This window comes from Colobus angolensis, unplaced genomic scaffold (assembly GCF_000951035.1).
Source record: "Colobus angolensis palliatus isolate OR3802 unplaced genomic scaffold, Cang.pa_1.0 Scaffold90, whole genome shotgun sequence".
Taxonomy (NCBI): Eukaryota; Metazoa; Chordata; class Mammalia; order Primates; family Cercopithecidae; genus Colobus; species Colobus angolensis.
In genome coordinates, this window is record NW_012122932.1 from 4601294 (window position 1) to 4620308 (window position 19015).

The 19015-nt window shown below is 50.9% G+C and overlaps 1 protein-coding gene across 2 annotated transcripts in view; it reads right to left on the reverse strand.

The window, feature by feature from the left end:
• The window catches only part of CAMK2A (calcium/calmodulin-dependent protein kinase II alpha), a 71360-nt gene that overhangs the window by 46331 nt on the left and 6014 nt on the right, over nt 1-19015 (reverse strand). For both annotated transcript variants that reach the window (XM_011931555.1, XM_011931554.1), the window contains exon 2: nt 7781-7875. In XM_011931555.1, coding sequence (XP_011786945.1) covers nt 7781-7875 — 95 coding nt within the window. The remainder of the gene's footprint in view (nt 1-7780; nt 7876-19015) is intronic.

Genomic DNA, 19015 nt, shown 5'->3' on the forward strand with positions numbered 1-19015 from the left:
AAATGGCTGACTTCACCTCTACAAGCAGGCCCTGCTGGGCCCTCTCATTTCAGGAGAGAATTGCACATGCAGTCCTCTCAGCTTGAAACACTTCCTCTACTTCCCACCTGCCGTTCATTGGCCATCACTCACTCCTACCAATCCTTAGTCTCAGGCCCCTGGCAGCAGGCAGGGGCCCATCCTCTGTGCTTTCAGAGCCCCTGAACAGCATGACACACTCAGTCTCATGGATATCTAGTTCCTTGAGGGCAGGGACTTGGTCTCTGTTGTACCCCTGACATCTACCCAAATACCTGGCACGTACTAGGTCCTCAAGAAATAAGTGAATGAAGCTGGGCGCGGTGGCTCACGCCTATAATCCCAACACGTTGAGAGGCCGAGGCAGGTGGCTCACTTGAGCTCAGGAGTTCGAGACCAGCCTGGGCAACATGGTGAAACCCCGTCTCTACTAAAAATACAAAAATTAGCTGGATGTGATGGCAGGTGCCTGTAATCCCAGCTGCTCAGGAGGCTGAGGCAGGAGAATTGCTTGAAGGTGGAGGTTGGAGTGAGCTGAGATCATGCCACTGTACTCCAGCCTAGGTGACAGAGTAAGACTTTGTCTCAAAAAAAAAAAGAAAGAAAAGAAAAAACTAAATGAAAGAATAAATGATTGAATGAATGTGTCTTTCTAAGGGAGTGACTGACTATTCTTCCAGAGGGCTGTGTTAATTCCCAGAAGCCACCTCCCTTTCAGAAGACTCTGGGACCAGGGACACAAAGAGCCCCAAATAATCTGCGGGGGCCCACCCAGAGCTCTCCCACCTGCCTTCTGGACTGCTGTGCAAGTCTCCTGGGGCTCTCCACACACCCGGGAGAAAGGCCTTGCTCAGGATCTGCCACTGTGGCTTCTGATTCTCCAGCTGCTGGGAACAGTGGGACACATGACCCTACTCCGTGCCCCTAAACAATCCTGGGCTGGAGACATCACTCTCCCCATTTTATAGACAAGGAAACTGCAGCCTGAACAAGCTGAAGCCTCCGTGGTGGCAGAGCTAGAACTGAAAATGCATTTCCTATTTTCCATTTTGGTGCTTTTTTCACAATTTGGTAGTTAATGCCTTAATTTAACAAACAAAACCGTAAAAAGAAACCCCTTTTTTAAAACTCTGTGCCAAGCACTGTGCAGAGGGCTTTATATGCCTTTCAAGCCCTCATACAATCCTTTGAGGAAGTTACTATCATTTTTCTGCCTTTCCAGAGGAGACAGAGCTTCAGAGAGATTAAGTACCTGCCCAAAGTCAATCCTGCAGTGAGCAGTGGAGCCATGATTTGTACCCAGACAGTCAGACTCCAGAGCTGGGCTTTCAATCCTGGGCTATACTATTCTCCATGCCCCAGCTCATAACCACTACCTCCACTTGCCCCCAATTCTCAAATAGGAAAATGAAGACCCACAGAAAGAAACTCATGCCAACACTCATGGCCAAGCCAACACTAGAACCCTGGCCCTGAATGGCCCTCTCAGAGTGGGCAGGTATGTGGATGGGGGGGTGGTGAGAATGGAGACAGTTCTAGCCCTTGTCCCCAGGAAACCTGCTCCCCTTTCCCCTCCCCCCTTCACTAGAGCAATCACTGGCTGTTCTCCAAGGGCTGCAGAAGCCAAAATCAATACTGAAAGGTGGCTTTTCCACCAGCAAAGCAATTAAGTCCAATTCCGTTTCCATGGCTCAACTCCCCAGCTGAAGACCAGCTGCAAGCTAGGGATGGGGAGGTGGGGCCAGGTTGAGGGGCATCCCTTGATTCCCCCTCCCTTCATGGGCTCCTTTCATATCCTCCAGGGGAGGGGAGGCTGACTCCTGGGCACAGGAGGGGATGCCCATCCAGAGCTGACCAGGCAGGGCCCTCTCCCTGCTCCACATCCCATGCCCTACTCCCATATCCTACCCGCAGCAGAACCAGAACTCAGGCAGGTCACGATCAGGCCTGTCAGAGGGGGAAGGAGGCGTCTGGCTTAGGCTATACATTCAGGAAGCGGGAGCCCCAAATCTGGAATTTTGCTGTTTCTCCCTGTGAGTTTACCCAGGAGCAGAGAACATTGACAAGATTGAAAGAAGAAAACGTGGCCGGGCGCAGTGGCTCAAGCCTGTAATCCCAGCACTTTGGGAGGCCAAGACGGGCAGATCACGAGGTCAGGAGATCAAGACCATCCTGGCTAACACGGTGAAACCCTGTCTCTACTAAAAACTACAAAAAAAAAAAACTAGCCGGGCGAGGAGGCGGGCGCCTGTAGTCCCAGCTACTCGGGAGGCTGAGGCAGGAGAATGGTGTGAGCCCGGGAGGCGGAGCTTGCAGTGAGCCGAGATCTCGCCACTGCACTCCAGCCTGGGTGACAGAACGAGACCCCGTCTCAAAAAAAAAAAAAAAAAACAAGAAAGAAGAAAACGCTGGCCATGATGCAACTTTAAACGGTTACCAGACCTCACTGATGGAAATGCTAGGAACTAATTTTATAAGTCTTATCATCATCATATGCATAGTACAATTAACCTGCATTGTCACTGTTGAAAGTATTCATCCTACTGAGTGTAAACATATACATTATACAATATTTCTGGTAACTCTGTTTGCAGTGTTTTCATTTTCTAATATACAGAGAACCTCAGGACATGTGACATGTGGGGACCATGTTTCTTTTGACCTCCGAGGCCGTGCTCTGTTATATAGATGGAGAAACTGAGGCCTGTTGACAAAGGAACAGTCCCTTTATCAAAATCACTCACCAAAATCACCTGAAAACTCAGAGCTCTGAGGCCTCTACCCCTGCACCTTCCCCACCACTCCTCCCCTCAGCCAAGGAGCTTTTTTTTTTTCTTTTTTTTTGAAACAGGGTCTCACTCTGTCGCCCAGACTGGAGTGCAGTGGCTCGATCTTGGCTCACTGCAATCTCTGCCTGCCAAGTAGCAGGGACTACAGGCACATGCCACCATGCCAGGCTAATTTTTTGTATTTTTAGTAGAGACAGGGTTTCACCATGCTGGCCTGGCCAAGCTGGTCTCGAACTCCTGACCTTGTGATCCGCCCGCCTCACCCTCCCAAAGTGCTGGGATTACCACACCCGGCCCCGCCAAGGAGCTCTTTTTAAAACATCAGTTAAATCCTGTCACTCCTTGGCTTCCAACTCTCCAACAGCTTCCCAATGTACTTAGAGCACAATCCAAACTCCTCCCTGGGTCTGGCCTCACCTTGGCCAGGAAGCTCCAGCCACACTGGCCTCCTCTCTGCCCTGACACACCAAGCTCCTTCCCACCTCAGGGCCTCTGCACCTGCTGTGCCTTCTGCCTAGAAAGCTCTTCCCTGGGTCTTCTCATCAGGCAGGCCCCGGCACAATATCACCTCCTTGGAGAGATTCCCTGGCTGCCTTTTCTAAGCGTGTCCCTCCTGCTGCATCACCTCCCCATACCCTGTCTTATTTTCTTGGTTAACACTTGTCACTACCTGAAGCTACCCAGCTGACATATGTGTTTAATGTTATTTTCAGTCTCACTCCCTAGAAAACGGGCACAATGAGAGCAAGACCTTTTCTGTTGGTCACTGCCACGTTCCCAGGGCGTGATGTAGAGCTGCTAAGCAGCTTGTCCAAGATCCCATAGCAAACAAGCGGCAGAGCTGAGATTTCAATCCATGTACATAGCTACTTATACTATATTGCTTCCCATTCTAATAATTTTTTTTTGAGACACAGTTTCACTCTCATCACCCAGGTTAGAGCGCAGTGGCAGGATCACGGCTCACTGCAGCCTCCACTTCCTGGGCTCAGATGATTCTCACTCCTCAGCCTCCCTCTTGAGTAGCTGGGACTACAGGCGCCCGCCACCACGCCTGGCTAATTTTTTATATTTTTAATAGAGACGGGGGTCTCACCATATTGCCCAGGCTAGTCTTGAACTCCTGGCCTCAAGTGATCCTCCCACCTCGGCCTCCCAAAGTGCTGGGATTAAAGACGTGAGCCACTGAACCCAGCCCCATTCTAATAATTAACTAATTGATGAATCGATCCATCATCTCAGCAGAGTCCCATGATGGTGAGAGCTCTGAGGGAAGCTAGAAGTCTTCAGCCTCCTGCCTGCGGACCTGGGGAGCTTCCCCAATGCCCATGATAATATCTTGGGAACCTTTTCGCTTCCTCCCCAGATGGTTGGGTCACCTCCAGGGTGTGGGGGCTAAGAGCACAGCAAGGCTCAGCAGAGCTCAGCAGGCAGAGGTGGATGGACATTCTGGGGTAAGGTCCCTGGGAGCAGACAGTCCCAGCAGGGTGGGGCAGGACAGAGCAGGTCTGGAAGGACCTGCAATCATATAAATGGGCAGGGCTCTGCCTCCAGAGGGGAGTGGACTCCAGCAGGCAGGCGGCCCGAGATTCCAGCAAGAGGCACACAAGCCAGGAGAGAAAAGAGACCTCAAGTCTGGGAACAGGAAGTACCTGCTCCCTGCATAGGACAGCCTGATCCTGGGAGCTAGAGCAATCATCCCAAGGACCAAGAGTGCCAGGCAAGGGGTGGGGAGGAGGACAGGAGAGATGGGAAGCACGTCTTGCCGTCCCCTCAGAGGCTTCCTTGCAGGGACCTGAATGACACTATAGTGTAGGCTGGATGAGCTTATCATGCTCCCCACCTGGTGCTCCGAGACTGGTCACTGAGGAGCCGAGGAAGTGACCCCCTCATGCTCGAGCTAGAGAGTAGGGCCTGTGGAGGTCACAGTGCCCAGGCCAGTCACCTCTGGCTGCACCAGCCTTATGCATGTGTCCAATGTGCCCTTAGAATGCTACCTCTGTGTGTGCCGTGGGGAGGATGAGCTAGGAGGCTATACAGCACCTAGTGGGGGTTAGTGCTGAGCCTATGTTATTGTATTAGGTCGGTGTTAATAGCTACTGTTACTGATGACAGGATTTTTTTAATGCGGGGGCTTGGGCCCCACCTACTGAATCCAACCCTCATGAGTGGAACTCAGGCAGCTGTGTTTTTAAAAAAACTACCAAAGGTATTTGGCAGAGATTGGAACAGGCAAAATTTTCACTTTTCACTTCATTTCTTCATGGTTTCTTTGGTTTGTTTATACTATGAACATTTTTTAAACAACTAGATTAAAAATACATACACAAATATATCGTGGGTTTGGGAACCACTTGCTAGAAGAGGCTGGGCGGGGTGGGCAAAAAAAAAGCCACAGCTCCCGGGAGGGTGGGCACAGCCCTTGCTGGGCGCTGCCGGAAGTCACCCAGGAGCACCAGCAGGAGATGCTTAGAGTGTGTTGCCAAATATTCAGCATTAACCCCCCCTCCCCGCCCCCGAGGCACCATGAGTGGCAAACAAAGAATCATGCTAAAAGAAGCTCTGCTCCTCCTCTCCCGCTGGGAAGAAAAGCAGCTGGCAGTTGGCAGACTTTTCCGGAAGGTTTCCTGATAACCTCCCCACCCCCACCCTCTACACTCACCTAGGCCCAGCCACCTTCCTTCGAAGAGGTCAAGGACTCAACAAGTTGCCAAAGAGAGGCGGCTTGGGAAGTGGCCGTCTGGCATAGCCCAGGGTCTGCACTGTCCCAGGAGTGCTTAGTCACTTTCCAAAACAGGAGCCATGACCCTTCCACTCTCCCATACACATCTGTCTCTTTTGGTCAACATGCAAGGGTGTGTGTGGACGTGCCCCGAGAGTGTGGTGAACTAACCTGTGATCCCAGCATCCAGGGATGACCTTGGTGCCTGACCCTCTCTCCTGTTGGGGCAACCTCAACCCGTCACCCCCTGTCCCTGTTATATCTCAGGGATTGGGACATCTCCCTTGGTTCCTCAACACCCAATGCACAGAGAGGGCACCAGACTGCTGCTAGTCACACAGCAATGACAAGGCCAATCCAGGCATCTGGCCATGAGGCAACACTCCTGCCGGCATTCCTGCCTGCCCTGTCTCTAGCTCCCAGCCTTCCACAAGCTTGGACTTTTCACACTGACTATGTACCACGTGGGGCTTCTGGCCCTTCAGAGACCCTCACCCTACCCCCAGCCACCGCCTCTGCTGATCCTCTTTGACCTGCAAGACATGGGGGGAGGTCGGTAACTGGAAGAAAGTGCTGAGCTCCCAGCAACACTGAGCCAGGGAAGAAAGGCAGCAACACACAGTCCAACATGAGGCCTGCTGGGAGGCCTGCTGGGAGCAGCATGAGCCTCCTGTACCAGCCACTGTGAGGACCGCCACGAACCTGCACCTGCTGGCCCCTGGCCCCACACAGCTGTGCCTGTCAAACACCTGGACACTCTGCCAGCCTCTCACACAACATCTCCCACACTGCACAAACCATGGATTGTACAGCTCACACCTGCCCCCACCTCACCCAACAGAATTCTCTCCACCACCAGGCAGTCCCAAGGAAAGCTTATACACCATTTCATTCAGGGTGGGGACTGGCATCTTTGAAGATAACACTTTCCAACACACTGACCGTGGTTACCACCATCACTGTCTCAAACACACAGTAATGGCAAGAAGCTCATCTCCTGGGCAGGCTTCCCAAATTTTAATGTCCACAATCACCCAGGTATCTTGTTAAAATGCAGATTCAGATTCTTCAAGTCTGGTGTGGGGCTTTAGGCTTTGCTTTTCTAACAAGCTGCTGGGGATGCTGATGTCACTGGCCCAGGACTGCTTCTTAGGGCCATGGTTCTCAAACTCATCTGCAAATTAGAGTTATCTGGGCATCTTTTCCAAAACTCAGATAATATCCCAGACCCACTCTCTGGAGGACCCAAGAGTGGCGTAGCTGAAGCCAAGCGCACTTGGAGTTCACTGGCCCCTCTCTGAGTGGCAGGTGCTGTCCTAGGTGCTGGGTGCGGAGTAGCCCACACTCTTGAAGTCTACAGCCCAAAAAGGGAGGTGGGTATTAAACAAGGGGCCTTATCAGTAAACAGGATGAGTCTAGGTCAGGGAAAGCCATAAAGGAAATAAACAGTAATAAGAGAGAGAAAATAGGTGAGGCGTGATGGCTCACGCATGTAATCCCAGCACTTTGGGAGGCCAAGGCGGACAGATCATCTGAGGTCAAGAGTTCGAGACCAGCCTGGCCAACATGGTGAAACCCCATCACTACTAAAAATACAAAGAAAAAAAATTAGCCAGGCGTGGTGCTGGGTGCTTGTAATCCCAGCTACTCGGGAGGCTGAGGCAGGAGAATCGCTTGAACCCAGGAGGAGGAGGTTGCAGTGAGCCAAGATCGCACCACTGCACTCCAGCCTGGGTGACAAGAGTGAAACTCCATCTCAGAAAGAAAAAAAAAAGAGAGAGAGAGAGACAGAAAATGGAGGAGGCCTCGTCAGATTGGGGGGTCAGGAAAACCTCTCAAAGGATTTGACCTTAAGCTGAGACCTGACGGCTGAGAAAAAGCCATTCATGAAAGGAGCCAGGAGATGGAGTTCAGGCAGAGGGAATGGCAAGGGTAGAGGTCTGGAGGGGAGAAGTGACAGTGAGTGGCAGAAGAGCAGAGAAAGGAGGGCCCATCTGGTGTCTCAGTCCTCACCTGTGAGGCACAGAGCTTGGCCTGTCTGGGTGAGGCTATGGTCTCCAGCCTCGAAAAAATGAAAAGAAGGAAAAAGGGAAGGTCTATTCTCATGACACCCCCAGGAAGAGCAGCCCCTACCCCTGCCATAAGTATTACCCATGGGCTCGGCCCTGGGTCCTGGTCTAAACCAAGCAGTACAGGTAAGGGGAGAGAGGAGAGCCCTGGAGGGTGGGCAGGGTAGAGATCAGGCACTTACCTCTGGCTGACAGCTTCTTGGTGTTGATGATCTTGGCAGCATACTCCTGGCCGGCCAGCACCTTCACACACCTTCGCACCACGGAGAAAGCTCCCCTAGGAGGACAGAGAAGGTGGAGAGGGTGAGGGAACGCCCAAGGGCTGTGTCCCTAGGAGATGCTGGAGTTCACGTCGCTGCCCTACGCTAGAAGGAAGCCCTTCATCAGCGCTGCTCAAGCTCACAGGGGCTTCTGTGGCCCAACTCAGGGACAGAGCAAGGCCAGAGAGACCCAGAAGATGGACCCAGAAGCAGAAGATGAGAAGCTTCGCCTCAAGTGAGAGGAGCCTGCCAACGTCATCAAAGTTGGGCTCACCACACTGTAAAACATTAGAATCATGTAGTGTTAGAACTGCAGAATCCAGGTCTCTGAAAGTTTTTAGTGTTTTATTCTTTCAGTAGGTAAACATGGACATGGCTCAAAGTTCAAAAGATATAAAGGTATAGGTAGTAAAATGACTCCCTCTCGCCCCTGTACTACAGCCTCTGAGGTCCCCTTCCCAGAGATTACCACTGTTACCATGTCCTTGAGTCTCTTTCCACAGACGGTGTCCCACACACTAATGGTACTGGACATTGTATACTGTTCTCCACCTTCCTTTTTTCAGTGAATAATATATTTTTAGAGATCCTCTTTCCGTATCATAACATAAGAGTTCCTTGTTACTTAGTATGTAATTGTATGGCTGTCTGATCCTTTATTCAGCCAGTCCCCTACCGATGGGCACTCAGATTAGTTTCAATCTATAGCCATTACAAACAATGCTACAATGACTAGCCGTGCGTGTGTGCATTAGAATTATATATCCTATGTATGCATGTGTCTGTGTGGGGTACATTTCCAGAACTTATGTTATCTGGTCAAGGGGTAGGTGTTGTTTGCTGATTTCAATGGATAATGAGAGATTGTCCATATTAAAGATTGTACCAACTCACCTTCCCACTAGAATGCAAGGGTGCCAGTTTTCTTTGCCCTTGTCAACACAGAGTATTATCAAACTTTTTATGTCTGCTAAAGAGACAGGTGGAAAATGGCAATTTGCTGTAATTCAATTTGTAATTGTCATATTAAGAGTGAAGCTGAGCATCTTTTCATGTTTTAAGAGACTCTTGGGATTTTATCCTCAAACTATTAGTAATTATAAGAGAACTTGGGGCAAGGTCTGTGAGTTTTCTACCTCACAGGGGAAAACATTGTCACCATGTAGAATGTGGCCCATTTCCTACCTCATTTGATTTTTCAGGAAAAGCTACAAAACTAGATATTGATGAGAAATTTCCCAATTTTTAAATACTGGCACCTATTCCAAAAGAATTTGAGGATGGTATTAGGCCAAACAAAACTTGTCTAAGGGCTAGATCTGGAGTCTAGATGCCATTTTGCTCTCTTTGCCACAAAGGCCATGCACTCCAATCCCTTCATATACAGAGGAGACGCCTAAAGGGCCCAATACTGACCGTGGTCACCACTATAGCACCCTAACCCCATGCTAATGGAAGAAGAGAATCTCCTGGGCAGGCTTCCCAAATCTAAATGTCCAGGGAAGTCACCCAGGTACCTCGTTAAAATGCAGATTATGATTCCTCAAGACTTTGAGTTCCAGTGTAGATTTCTCAAGGTCAAATGGTTCATAACAGGCAGAGCTGTGTCTAGAACTCAGATGTTAGCACTCTTGGGTGTGTGACTTCCACATCAAGTAAGCCTTCCACTTCCTGGCAGGCTGGGCCATGCCCAGGTTTTTGACATGGCTGCACACATCACATCCTCCAAACTTGGATGCCCCATCCCAAGCTTATGGGCAGCTCCAAGTCCACAAAAAGATGAGGCTGACAAGGCAGAGGAGGATGCTGGCAGGCACTGAAGAAGCCTGCAGGCTAGCACAGATGCCTGCTCTGCACACAGCCCTGAGCATGGTATCACTGGCTTCATGTCTGGGCAGCAGGAAATGAGCGGCTGGGAAACTGTAAAGAAGGATGAGGAGGAAGGAGCCAGGATACGGACTAGAGACCAAGAAATATAACCTTGTAGGAAAGCTAAAGGGGGCCAGAATTCATGGGCATGCAGAGGGCCTCGCACAGCTGTGGCTCCTCCTTGGGGCATGCAGCCTGTCCATATGGTACCAGGAAGAAAGCAGCAAGACCACAGTCCCCTCCCTGAGACTCTCCCCTGCTGTGCAGCCCCTATTCCATGCTTCCAGAGCACCCCTGCTTAGAAAAAATTCATTTTTCTTCCATCATTCCCACAACACTTCTGGCCACCATAAAGGGTTTTTTTTTTTTTTCACAGCAACTTATTCTCTGGACACCAGTTGGGTATCCTATAATTCAGTTATGAAACTAACTACCTAGAGTTAGTGCAGACCCCACAAGCTAAGGGCTAAAACCTACAAGACGATCGCCTTGCTTCAGATACCAATCACAAATAGTGGGTCCTCAGGTTACCCACAATTCTGTCCAACCTGGCTGGTGACTAGGGGATCCCACAACCTCCTCCTTTTAGAATTTTCTATGATGGCTCACAAAACTCAGGAAAACGCTTACTTACATTTACCAGTTGTGCATGTGTGTGTGTTTACAACAGAGGTTATGATAAAGGGTACAGATGAACAGCTAGATGAAGAGGGGCACAGAGCAAGGTCTGGAAGGATCTTGAACACAGGAACTTTTGTCCCCATGGAGTTGGGGTGTGTCACCCTCGGGGCATGTGGATGTGTTCACCAACCCGGAAGGTCTCCAAGCTCCGTACTTAAGAGACCTTTATGGAGGTCTCATCACTAGGCATGATTGTTTATTAACTCAATCCCCAGCCCCTCTCCCCTCCCTGAGAATGCAGGGAGGGGCTGAAAGCTCTAAGCTTCTGGCCATGGTTTGGTTTTTCTGTGACCAGCTCCCACACAGGCACCCACCCAAAGCTGCCTCATTAGAACAAAAGATGCTCTCATCACCCAGGAAATTCTAAGGCAGTTGGGAGCTTTGAGTCAGGAACTGGGTTCTAAGACCAAATACTAGAACAAAAGATGCTGTTAGTACCTCCATCGCTTAGAAAATTACAAGGGTTTGGGGAGCTCTGCGCCAAGAACCAGGGATAATGACCAACTACATATTTCTAGATTTCTTATGATATCATAATATCACAACCCTACACCACCATCTAACTCAGACTGGTGGTGGCTCCTCCACCAGCTTATTTCTCCCACCCTGACAGTGAGTTCCTGAGGGCCAGGACTTTCACTTTCTTCCTCTGTCCCCAGTGCTTGAATACCCAGTGTCTAATGCCAATAGAGCCTCCATGAGTGTGACTTGCAGGAGAAGGAGGTGGATTTCAGCAAGAGTGAGAGAAAATGGAGTGAGACAGGAGAGGAAATTTTCAGATGGGGTGTTAGGAATAGGAACAGGCATCTAAGGAAGATGGGGGACAACTGGTCTCTCAAACATGCCCGCCCTACCCAGGGATGGGGATGGACCTCAAAGACCTTTAGGTCCCCCTCTAGCTGGGGGCCATGATTCTCAAAAGCCCTATGAGAAAAAAGCTTAAAGTGGCCACATCTGGGCAAGGTTCTGAGAACTCCAGGAAGAGAAGGGCAGGAAGCAGGGAAGGTTGTGAGCTCCAGGGTGCAGGAGCTGGGTCTCGTCCTGCTCATCAGCACCTGACACAGCTTGGTCCAGAGCTACAGCTCAATTAATATGTGTGGGTGGATGGAGGGATTGAGGAAGGGATGGTTGTACAGCAGGAGGGAGGGATGAGTGTAATTTCTCCATTAGAGAGGCAAAACTCCATTTTAGGTAAAGACCTTAGATCAATGATTATCAAACTGGCTGCCTGAGAATCCGCTGAAGGATCTTTGAAAAAACAGATTCTGGCCGGGCATGGTGGCTCATGCCTGCAATCCCGGCACTTTGGGAGGCCAAGGTGGGAGAATCGCTTGAGCCTAGGAGTTTGAGACCAGCCTGGGCAACATGGCGAAACTCTGTCTCTACTGCTGGGCATGGTGGCGCATGTCTGTGTTCCCAGCTACTCAGGAGGCTGATGTAGGAGGATCACTTAAGTGCTCGAGTTGGAGATTGTAGTGAGCTGAGATAGCATCGCTGCACTCCAGCCTGGGTGACACAGCAAGACTCTGTCTCAAAAGAAAAAATAAGCAGATTCCAAGGACCCACCCAGAACTCCTAAATCAGCACCTCTGGGTGTAGGCCCAGGGAATTTGTAATTTCATTTTAACTCTGTCTGTGGGTGATTTTTTCTCAGGCAGCCCAGCACTGCCCAGCACCTTCTGGGGAAGTCCTGCTGCGTATCCTGTCTCCCTTGGAAATCCGCACTGATAGGGGCCAGCGAGGGCTCTGCTCAGGGAGGCCTGACAGGCCCCATGAGACTGGGCTCTGGCTCAGTAAGCCAAGGCCGTAAGAGCTATGTCTATAAAACAAGAGAAGCCATACTTGCTGAAGTTCCTCTTCCGAACAGCACCAAGCTTTTGTGTAAATTAGAGGCTCCTCACCAGGAGTCCATGCCATAGATGGGGTAGTGCGGGGACCCTGAGCCCCTCGAAGGACACCTGTACATCCAAGTGTAAGCAAGTGCATTTTTTGGAGGGAGGTAAGGGTGCATAGCTTTTATCAGATGCTCAGAGGGAGGAGTTTCTCAAAACAAGCTTAGAGCTGATGATCTGGAAGGCACCAGCCCCTCACAAGCTCAGAAGTCTTCTTCCCTTCAAATGTACATTTACCACTAAGCACCCTTTTGACCCTCACAGCAATCCTGTGGAGTTGGAATTCTGCTCTCCCATTTAATAGATCAGGAAACCGAGGCCTCAAGTGAGCAGGCATATTCCTAATTGAGGCTGTGAAGAGAATCCAGGTCCCTTGCACTTTTTCTTCTGACTCAACCACGACAGGAGAATGTGGTCCTCAAGAGCAGAGGCTCTGGGGTCACAAAGACCCATAGTCCAATCCTAGCTCACCTCCAACTGTGTGATGCTGAACTTGACACATCACGTTTCTGCGTCTTCCTGTTAGAGGGTAATAACAGCCTCTACCTCCTGGGTCTGTCGGGGAGATTAAGTGAGGTAACTGGTGCAAAACACTTGACACAGTACCAAGCACATGGGACATGGTTTGAGGAGAAGGGGGGCAAATGAGGCGAGAAAAGGGGCTGGGCTGCTACCTATGCACCCCCAGGCTCCAACCCTATCTGCCATGGCGGTAGGAATCAGAGGAAAGTCATAGCCAAAATGAGAATGAGGGCAGTGAGTCGGCAGCCCTAACCTCCTCCCTTTTTTATCTTCTGTTTAAAAAAGAAAAAAAAAAAAAAACATGTTTCTGTATTCTTGTCCTGCATGAACAAGTGGCCACAGCCCAGAAACCCTGGCAAACAGAAGAGCCAGCCCACTCCTCTTGTGGCCCTGAGCTGAGCAGGCAGCCAGCAGATGGGCAGGTGGGCAGGAACTTGGGAACAGGACAGGGCAGGAGAGGCAAGGAGGCCAAGGTTGGGAGGGCAGGGGTGGGAGGTGATGGCCAAGAGTCCCAAGAGGAAGGGATGAGGCCTGGGTGTGAGGGCTGTGGCAGATGGCCATGGGCAGTCCTGGAAGTGCCTGTGAAAGTGTTTCTGAATTCCTCGAGAGGTGTAGGGGAATGCCCTTGGGTGCAAAGGAGGAGGGGTGGGGGAAGTGTTCCTGGGTGCAAGGGGTGGGTATCTGGCCATAGGCATGTATTGGCAACCTGGTCTAGCCCCTAAGAGTGTGATGCTGTGAGGCTGTAGGTGTGACAAAGCACATGTATATCACCCTAGGTATGAAGCGTGTATCCATGTGAGCCAGAGGGTCACAGAATGTAGGCAGGGAAGGGTGTGTGGGGGAGAGATAGACAGGCAGACACTGGAGGAACCAAGTCTCAGCCCTCAGCCCTGCTGGGAGGACTTAGGCAAGAACCGGCCCCAGTGGGGGTCACAGTCTCTTCATCTGCAATGTGGAGGCTAGGGTAGGGATGAGGCTCAGGAATGCAGTAGCTTTTCAGCTCTAGTGTTTCATACCAGTGCCATCCAATAGAACTTCCTGTGATGATGCACACACTCTGAGCTGTCCACCGCAGCAGCCACCAGCCACAGATTCTACAGAGCACTTGAAATGGGACCAGCGGAACTGAGCACCAAATTTCTTATTTTATTTAATCTAAATAACTATATGTGGCTAATGACTGCCACATTGGAGAGCACGGTTCTTCATAGAGAAGAGCAGGCACTCCTGAATCAGACCAAGCAGAGTTCACATAGTGGGTCAGCTACTTCCTAGCAAGCTACTTCACCTCAGTAAGCCTGTTTCCCCCCTACTGCAAAATATGGACAACAATAGTACCAACCCTATGCAGTTGTTTCAAGGATTCAATGAGATAATAAGGTAGGCAATGAGTTTGGCAGAGTCCCTGGGGTATAGTAAATGCTCAAGGAACAATGCCTTGTGTAGGCATCATTATCCACGAAGGGAGGAGGACAGCTGGCATCATCAGAAACAAAATGGACATTGTTTGCCAAACTTGGGGAAGAAGCAAGCCAAGGTGGAGGTATGTGGGAGCCATAGCGAGGTGGGGAAGGGGCAGCTCACCAGGGCTGAATAGCCTGCCCCTGAGAGTGGACGAGAAGGAGTGTGGGCAGGCAGGGAGGCCCCCCTCCGGCAGACAGACAGAGAGGGCACAGTGACAGTGAGTCCGGTGCGCGTGGCTGAGAATGTGGGAACGTGCTAATGGGCTGTGAAAAGCAAGATTCACGCTGGGAAATTGCTTTCTAGCTGCCTGGCAGGCAAGGTGTCCTGGGCGTAGCTGGCTGCCAGCCCACAGGGGCCCACCGCCCTCTCTGGCCTGAAACAGCAGGAAGAGTTGACATGGCAGTCAAATGCAGCTCCAGGAGCACTAGATGGGGAGCCAGAAGACCTGAGCCCTCACTCAGCTTGGCTACCAGCTTGCTTACCCTTCTGGGCCTCAGTTTCCTCATTCGAAAGATGGGACCAGCCCCGCTCCCTCGTGGGGACGTTTGTGAGGGGTCTCTGCTGCCCAAGACTGGTTGCTGCCACTTTCTCTAAAGGAAGCCTCTTCACCTTCACCCCAAACCACTCAGAGCCATGTTACACCTGTGAGTCTCAGCAAACAGGAACACTTATTATCTATTGCGGCCTTCTGGGGACAGCACTCAGCAAACACTTCCCTCCACTCTGGGCTCCGTGGGGGTCTGACTGTCTGGGCCCCTTACAGTAGTCTTTAGTGTCTGCTCTTCATTGACTGTTTCCTCAAATATGTTGAGGTCTCCCTCCTTCCAGAAAAATAAAACAACCTCCTCAAATAAAACAAAACAACCAGGAACCTTTCTCTCGACCCAGCAGCCTGGGCTGTTTCCTTCCTCCCTTCTTCTTTGCTGCCAAACTTCCAGAACAAATGTCCGACATCCGCCGCCTCCTCTTCCCACCTCCCACACTCCATGAACCCACCACAATCTGGCTGCCGCCCCCGGGGCTCCATGAAAGAAATGCCTGCGCCAGGTTCGCCCACCCATGCCTCCTCCCACCCTCACCACTACCCCTTGCAGTCCCCGCTGGAGCCTAATGCACCTTGCCTACCCCACCCCAGGTAGCATTTGGCCTCACTGAACATAGCTTTGAGCTCACCCTTCCTTTTGTTTCTGGGTCGCCGTGCTCTCCTGGTCTCCCCCATCACTGAAAATGCCTTCGCTGCCCCACCTCTCCCGGTCTCTTTCCACCCACCCTCTTACCACTCCCGCCCATCCCTTCTACCAGGGGCCATTAGCTGTGATCTCTGGGGAGGCTCTGGACATTTGTGAACCCACTTAAAACTGTATTAAAATGATTCTGTGTCTGTGCATTGTTCCGGGCAAAGGATGCATAGTCATCAGCTCTGCAAAGGAGTCCATGACTTCTCAAATAATTAAAGCCATTGACCATCACCCAAAACTGAAATCCACATCCAGAGTCCCCCCCTGTCTTCGGAACTCTAGCCCCGTATTTTTAGCTACTCATTATCTTGCCTAAATGCTACATGGCAGGCACCTCATAATCAAAGCCCAGCCTCTTCCCCAAAATTTCCCCACTCTTGGTTAAGATACTTAAGCATTTCACTTCTCTGAGATGAGCTGGGGGTGATTTCAGAAAGTTCCTGGTCAAATGCAGATAGATCTGTTATCTGCGAGAGAATCTGCATCCAAAACCCTTTGGTGGTCAGTAACACATAGCCCAGGCTGGCTGATTTGATCACCCAGGATGTGGAACCCAGAATAGACAGGTTAGAATGCCTGAGGGAAGGGAAAGAGCTGGGGTGGGCCACAGAGGCAGCACCATGCACTGGGCTAGAGTATGGGCCACATGTGGCTGCATCAGAACTTTGTATAGCCCACAATGTCTTACTTTTGAAGTCCACCCCCTCCTATTCCAAAGCTGAAGAAACTGGGGCCAAGACCTTGAACCCAGGACTGCTGATTCATAGTCCATTGCTTTTTCCAATACCTGGTACTCTCAGATTAGAGGGGGTCTGACCTTGAGGTCCACAGTCAGACTTTGGAGTAGGAGGAACTGTGGAAAATAACAGCATTCTGCACGTTGCGGTGAGTGGGCATTTTGGGAGGGGGAGAGTACCCACAGCTTATTTGAGATTCTCTGAGGACTCTGGATTCCTAAAACAGTTAAAAAGCTGGGGTCAGTTTCATTCAGAAACAATGAGAAGCTTTTAGGCCTCAGCTTACCCATCTGTGAAATCAACTGTTGATAAGTAATTTTTAAGCCTTCTCTTTCTTTCTTTTTCTTTCTTTCCCATTTAGGCATTAGTACCTTTTCTTAATAATAAACAAACAAAACGCAGCTATGTAGCTTCTCAAATGGTGACTAGATCAGAGGAGATGGGGCTGGGGGCTCACTATCCCCTTTGCTGGACTCTCCCCACTTCTTCCCAGCTCTGTGAGCAGAATTCCACAGAACAAAGCATTATACAGCCAGAAAATCCTAGGACCTATTACTGAAACCACACCTCTCCCATCCTCTCAACCGCCTGCGGCTGCAGCCACCCACTCCCAGACTCTAAAACATGCTGCAGGGACGCAGTGTGCTTGAGCTGTCCCGCACTGCCCCCCGCCCCCAAACACCAAACCAGCAGAAGTCTCGTGGGGGACACAGAAGGGCTGGGATCCGGAAGAATCTGTTTGCTGTAGGGAACATTGAACCAGCAGAAGTTCCAACATATTCCTTGTTTTGGCTGTGCAAGGGTTTTTTCAAATGGGTCACAAAAAGAAAAATAGAAAAACATTCTGTTTTCTCTTTACAGTGCTTAAAGGCAGGGCGAGAGCCCAGCAAGGCAGGGGACATGCCAAAGGGTGACTTTCTCCTCAGTCTCTGATGGCCTGGCCCTGTGCAGAGTATATACCATGAAGGCTTTCAGAGGTCCAAGCGTCAGAGAGAGAGAGGCCTCCAGGGACAGGATGGCCAAGCACTGGGGTGGACAGACACTGGAGTGTCCAGTTCTCATGTGTCACTAGCTTGTGTGACCATGGGCAAGGGCCTCGCCCTCTCTGGGCCTTAGCTCGCCATCTGTAAGACAACGGAGCCCTCTTCCCTCCGATATACTGAATCGAATTGAGGGTACCCTGGCTCTAAACCATCTCCCACTTCATTCTTTCAGCAAAGCGTCTCCCCAGACGAGGGCAGGGACCTAGGGCAGGAGGCCTGCAAGGAAGGTAAGGCCGTGGATGAGAGTGGGAATTTGCACATGTCTGCTGCCAGAGCACTAGCTCCTGAGGCCGCAGCCAGCTGTGGGATGCAGGAGCAGTTCTGACCATTGGAATGTCTTCCTTCTGTGGAGCTAAAAGCTACCTCCCTTACTCTACATAGTCGGCAGCTCTGCCTCTAGGGCCTCTCAGGCCCCAGGACATCTCTGCAGACACGGGGGTTGGGGAAGGGAGAGACATAGTCCCTGAGGGGTCTCTTCTGTCTGCTAAAGTCCCTCAGTTCCTTGGTGTTCTCTCACTTGATTCAGCTTCCAGACCTTCACCACCCTGCCTGACCCCCTCTTCCAGACAATCTACAGGTTTTTAATAGTCCTGCTAGGACCCAACATCTGGAAATTGGGGTCAGGCTGAATGGGCCAGAGAAGAGTGGGACCCCAGATCCCCCTAGGGCTGACATGCTCCACTGAAATACATACCTCAGAGCTTTTATCTGAGTTGTTCCCTCTCTCAGGAACACTCTTTCACCCTCTTCCCTCTGGTAACTCTTCTTCCTCTCTCTTACTTTCTCTCTCTTTTATAGAGACAAGGTCTCTATCACCCAGGCTGGAGTGCAGTGGCATGACCATAGCTCATTGCATCCTCAGACTCCTGGGCTCAAGCAATCCTCCCACCTCAGCCTCCCGAGTAGCTGGAACTACAGGCATGCACCACTGTACCCAGCTAACCTCTGGGTAACTCTTATTTAGCCTCTAGCTCCCTAATGTCATCGCTTCAGGGAACTTTCCCTGATACCTCCCTCACCCCAACTAATTGAGGTCTCTTTGCAGCTCACAATTCCATGTATGTGGCCAAAGCCCTTATCCAGTTGCATTTAAATAATGATGTCTGAAGTGATTTAATTAATGTTGGCTTTGCACTGGATTGTGAGCCCCGCGAGGGCAGAGACTGCCTAAGTCTTGCATGTGGTGCATGCTGGGCTCAACCTAGGACTGGGAACAGAGTACGTGCTCAGGAAATACCTGTTGAAAGGACGCAAGGATCCCAGATGTGTTCCTCTTTTTATATGACCCCAAGACACCAAGGCCCTCAACCTTCTCCAGCACAAAACGTCTCACTGGCCTTACAGTCCCACCTGACACCGTGGTAGACAGCCATGCCGCACGAGGACCTGGAGGAGCTGGGCTTGGTCTCAGCGGGTCGGGCTATACCTGCACTCAGCAGGTTGCCTGGGGTGGGAGGCTTCCTACAGTGCCAGAGAGAAGCTCCAAGACAGTGCCACAGGCCGTTCACATGCAGAAAGGGGACTGCAGCAAAGAGGGCAGACACAGAGACAGAGGCAGAGGCAGAGAGACAGAGACAGAGTGAAACCAGAGAGATGGAGAGAAGAGCACAGAAAAAGACAAGCAGACAGACAAAGTCAGAGAAAGCCCAGAAGCCCAGCTAGCACCATCTTGCTATCCCTGCACTGGGAGAAGGACTCGTGCTCAATGCCC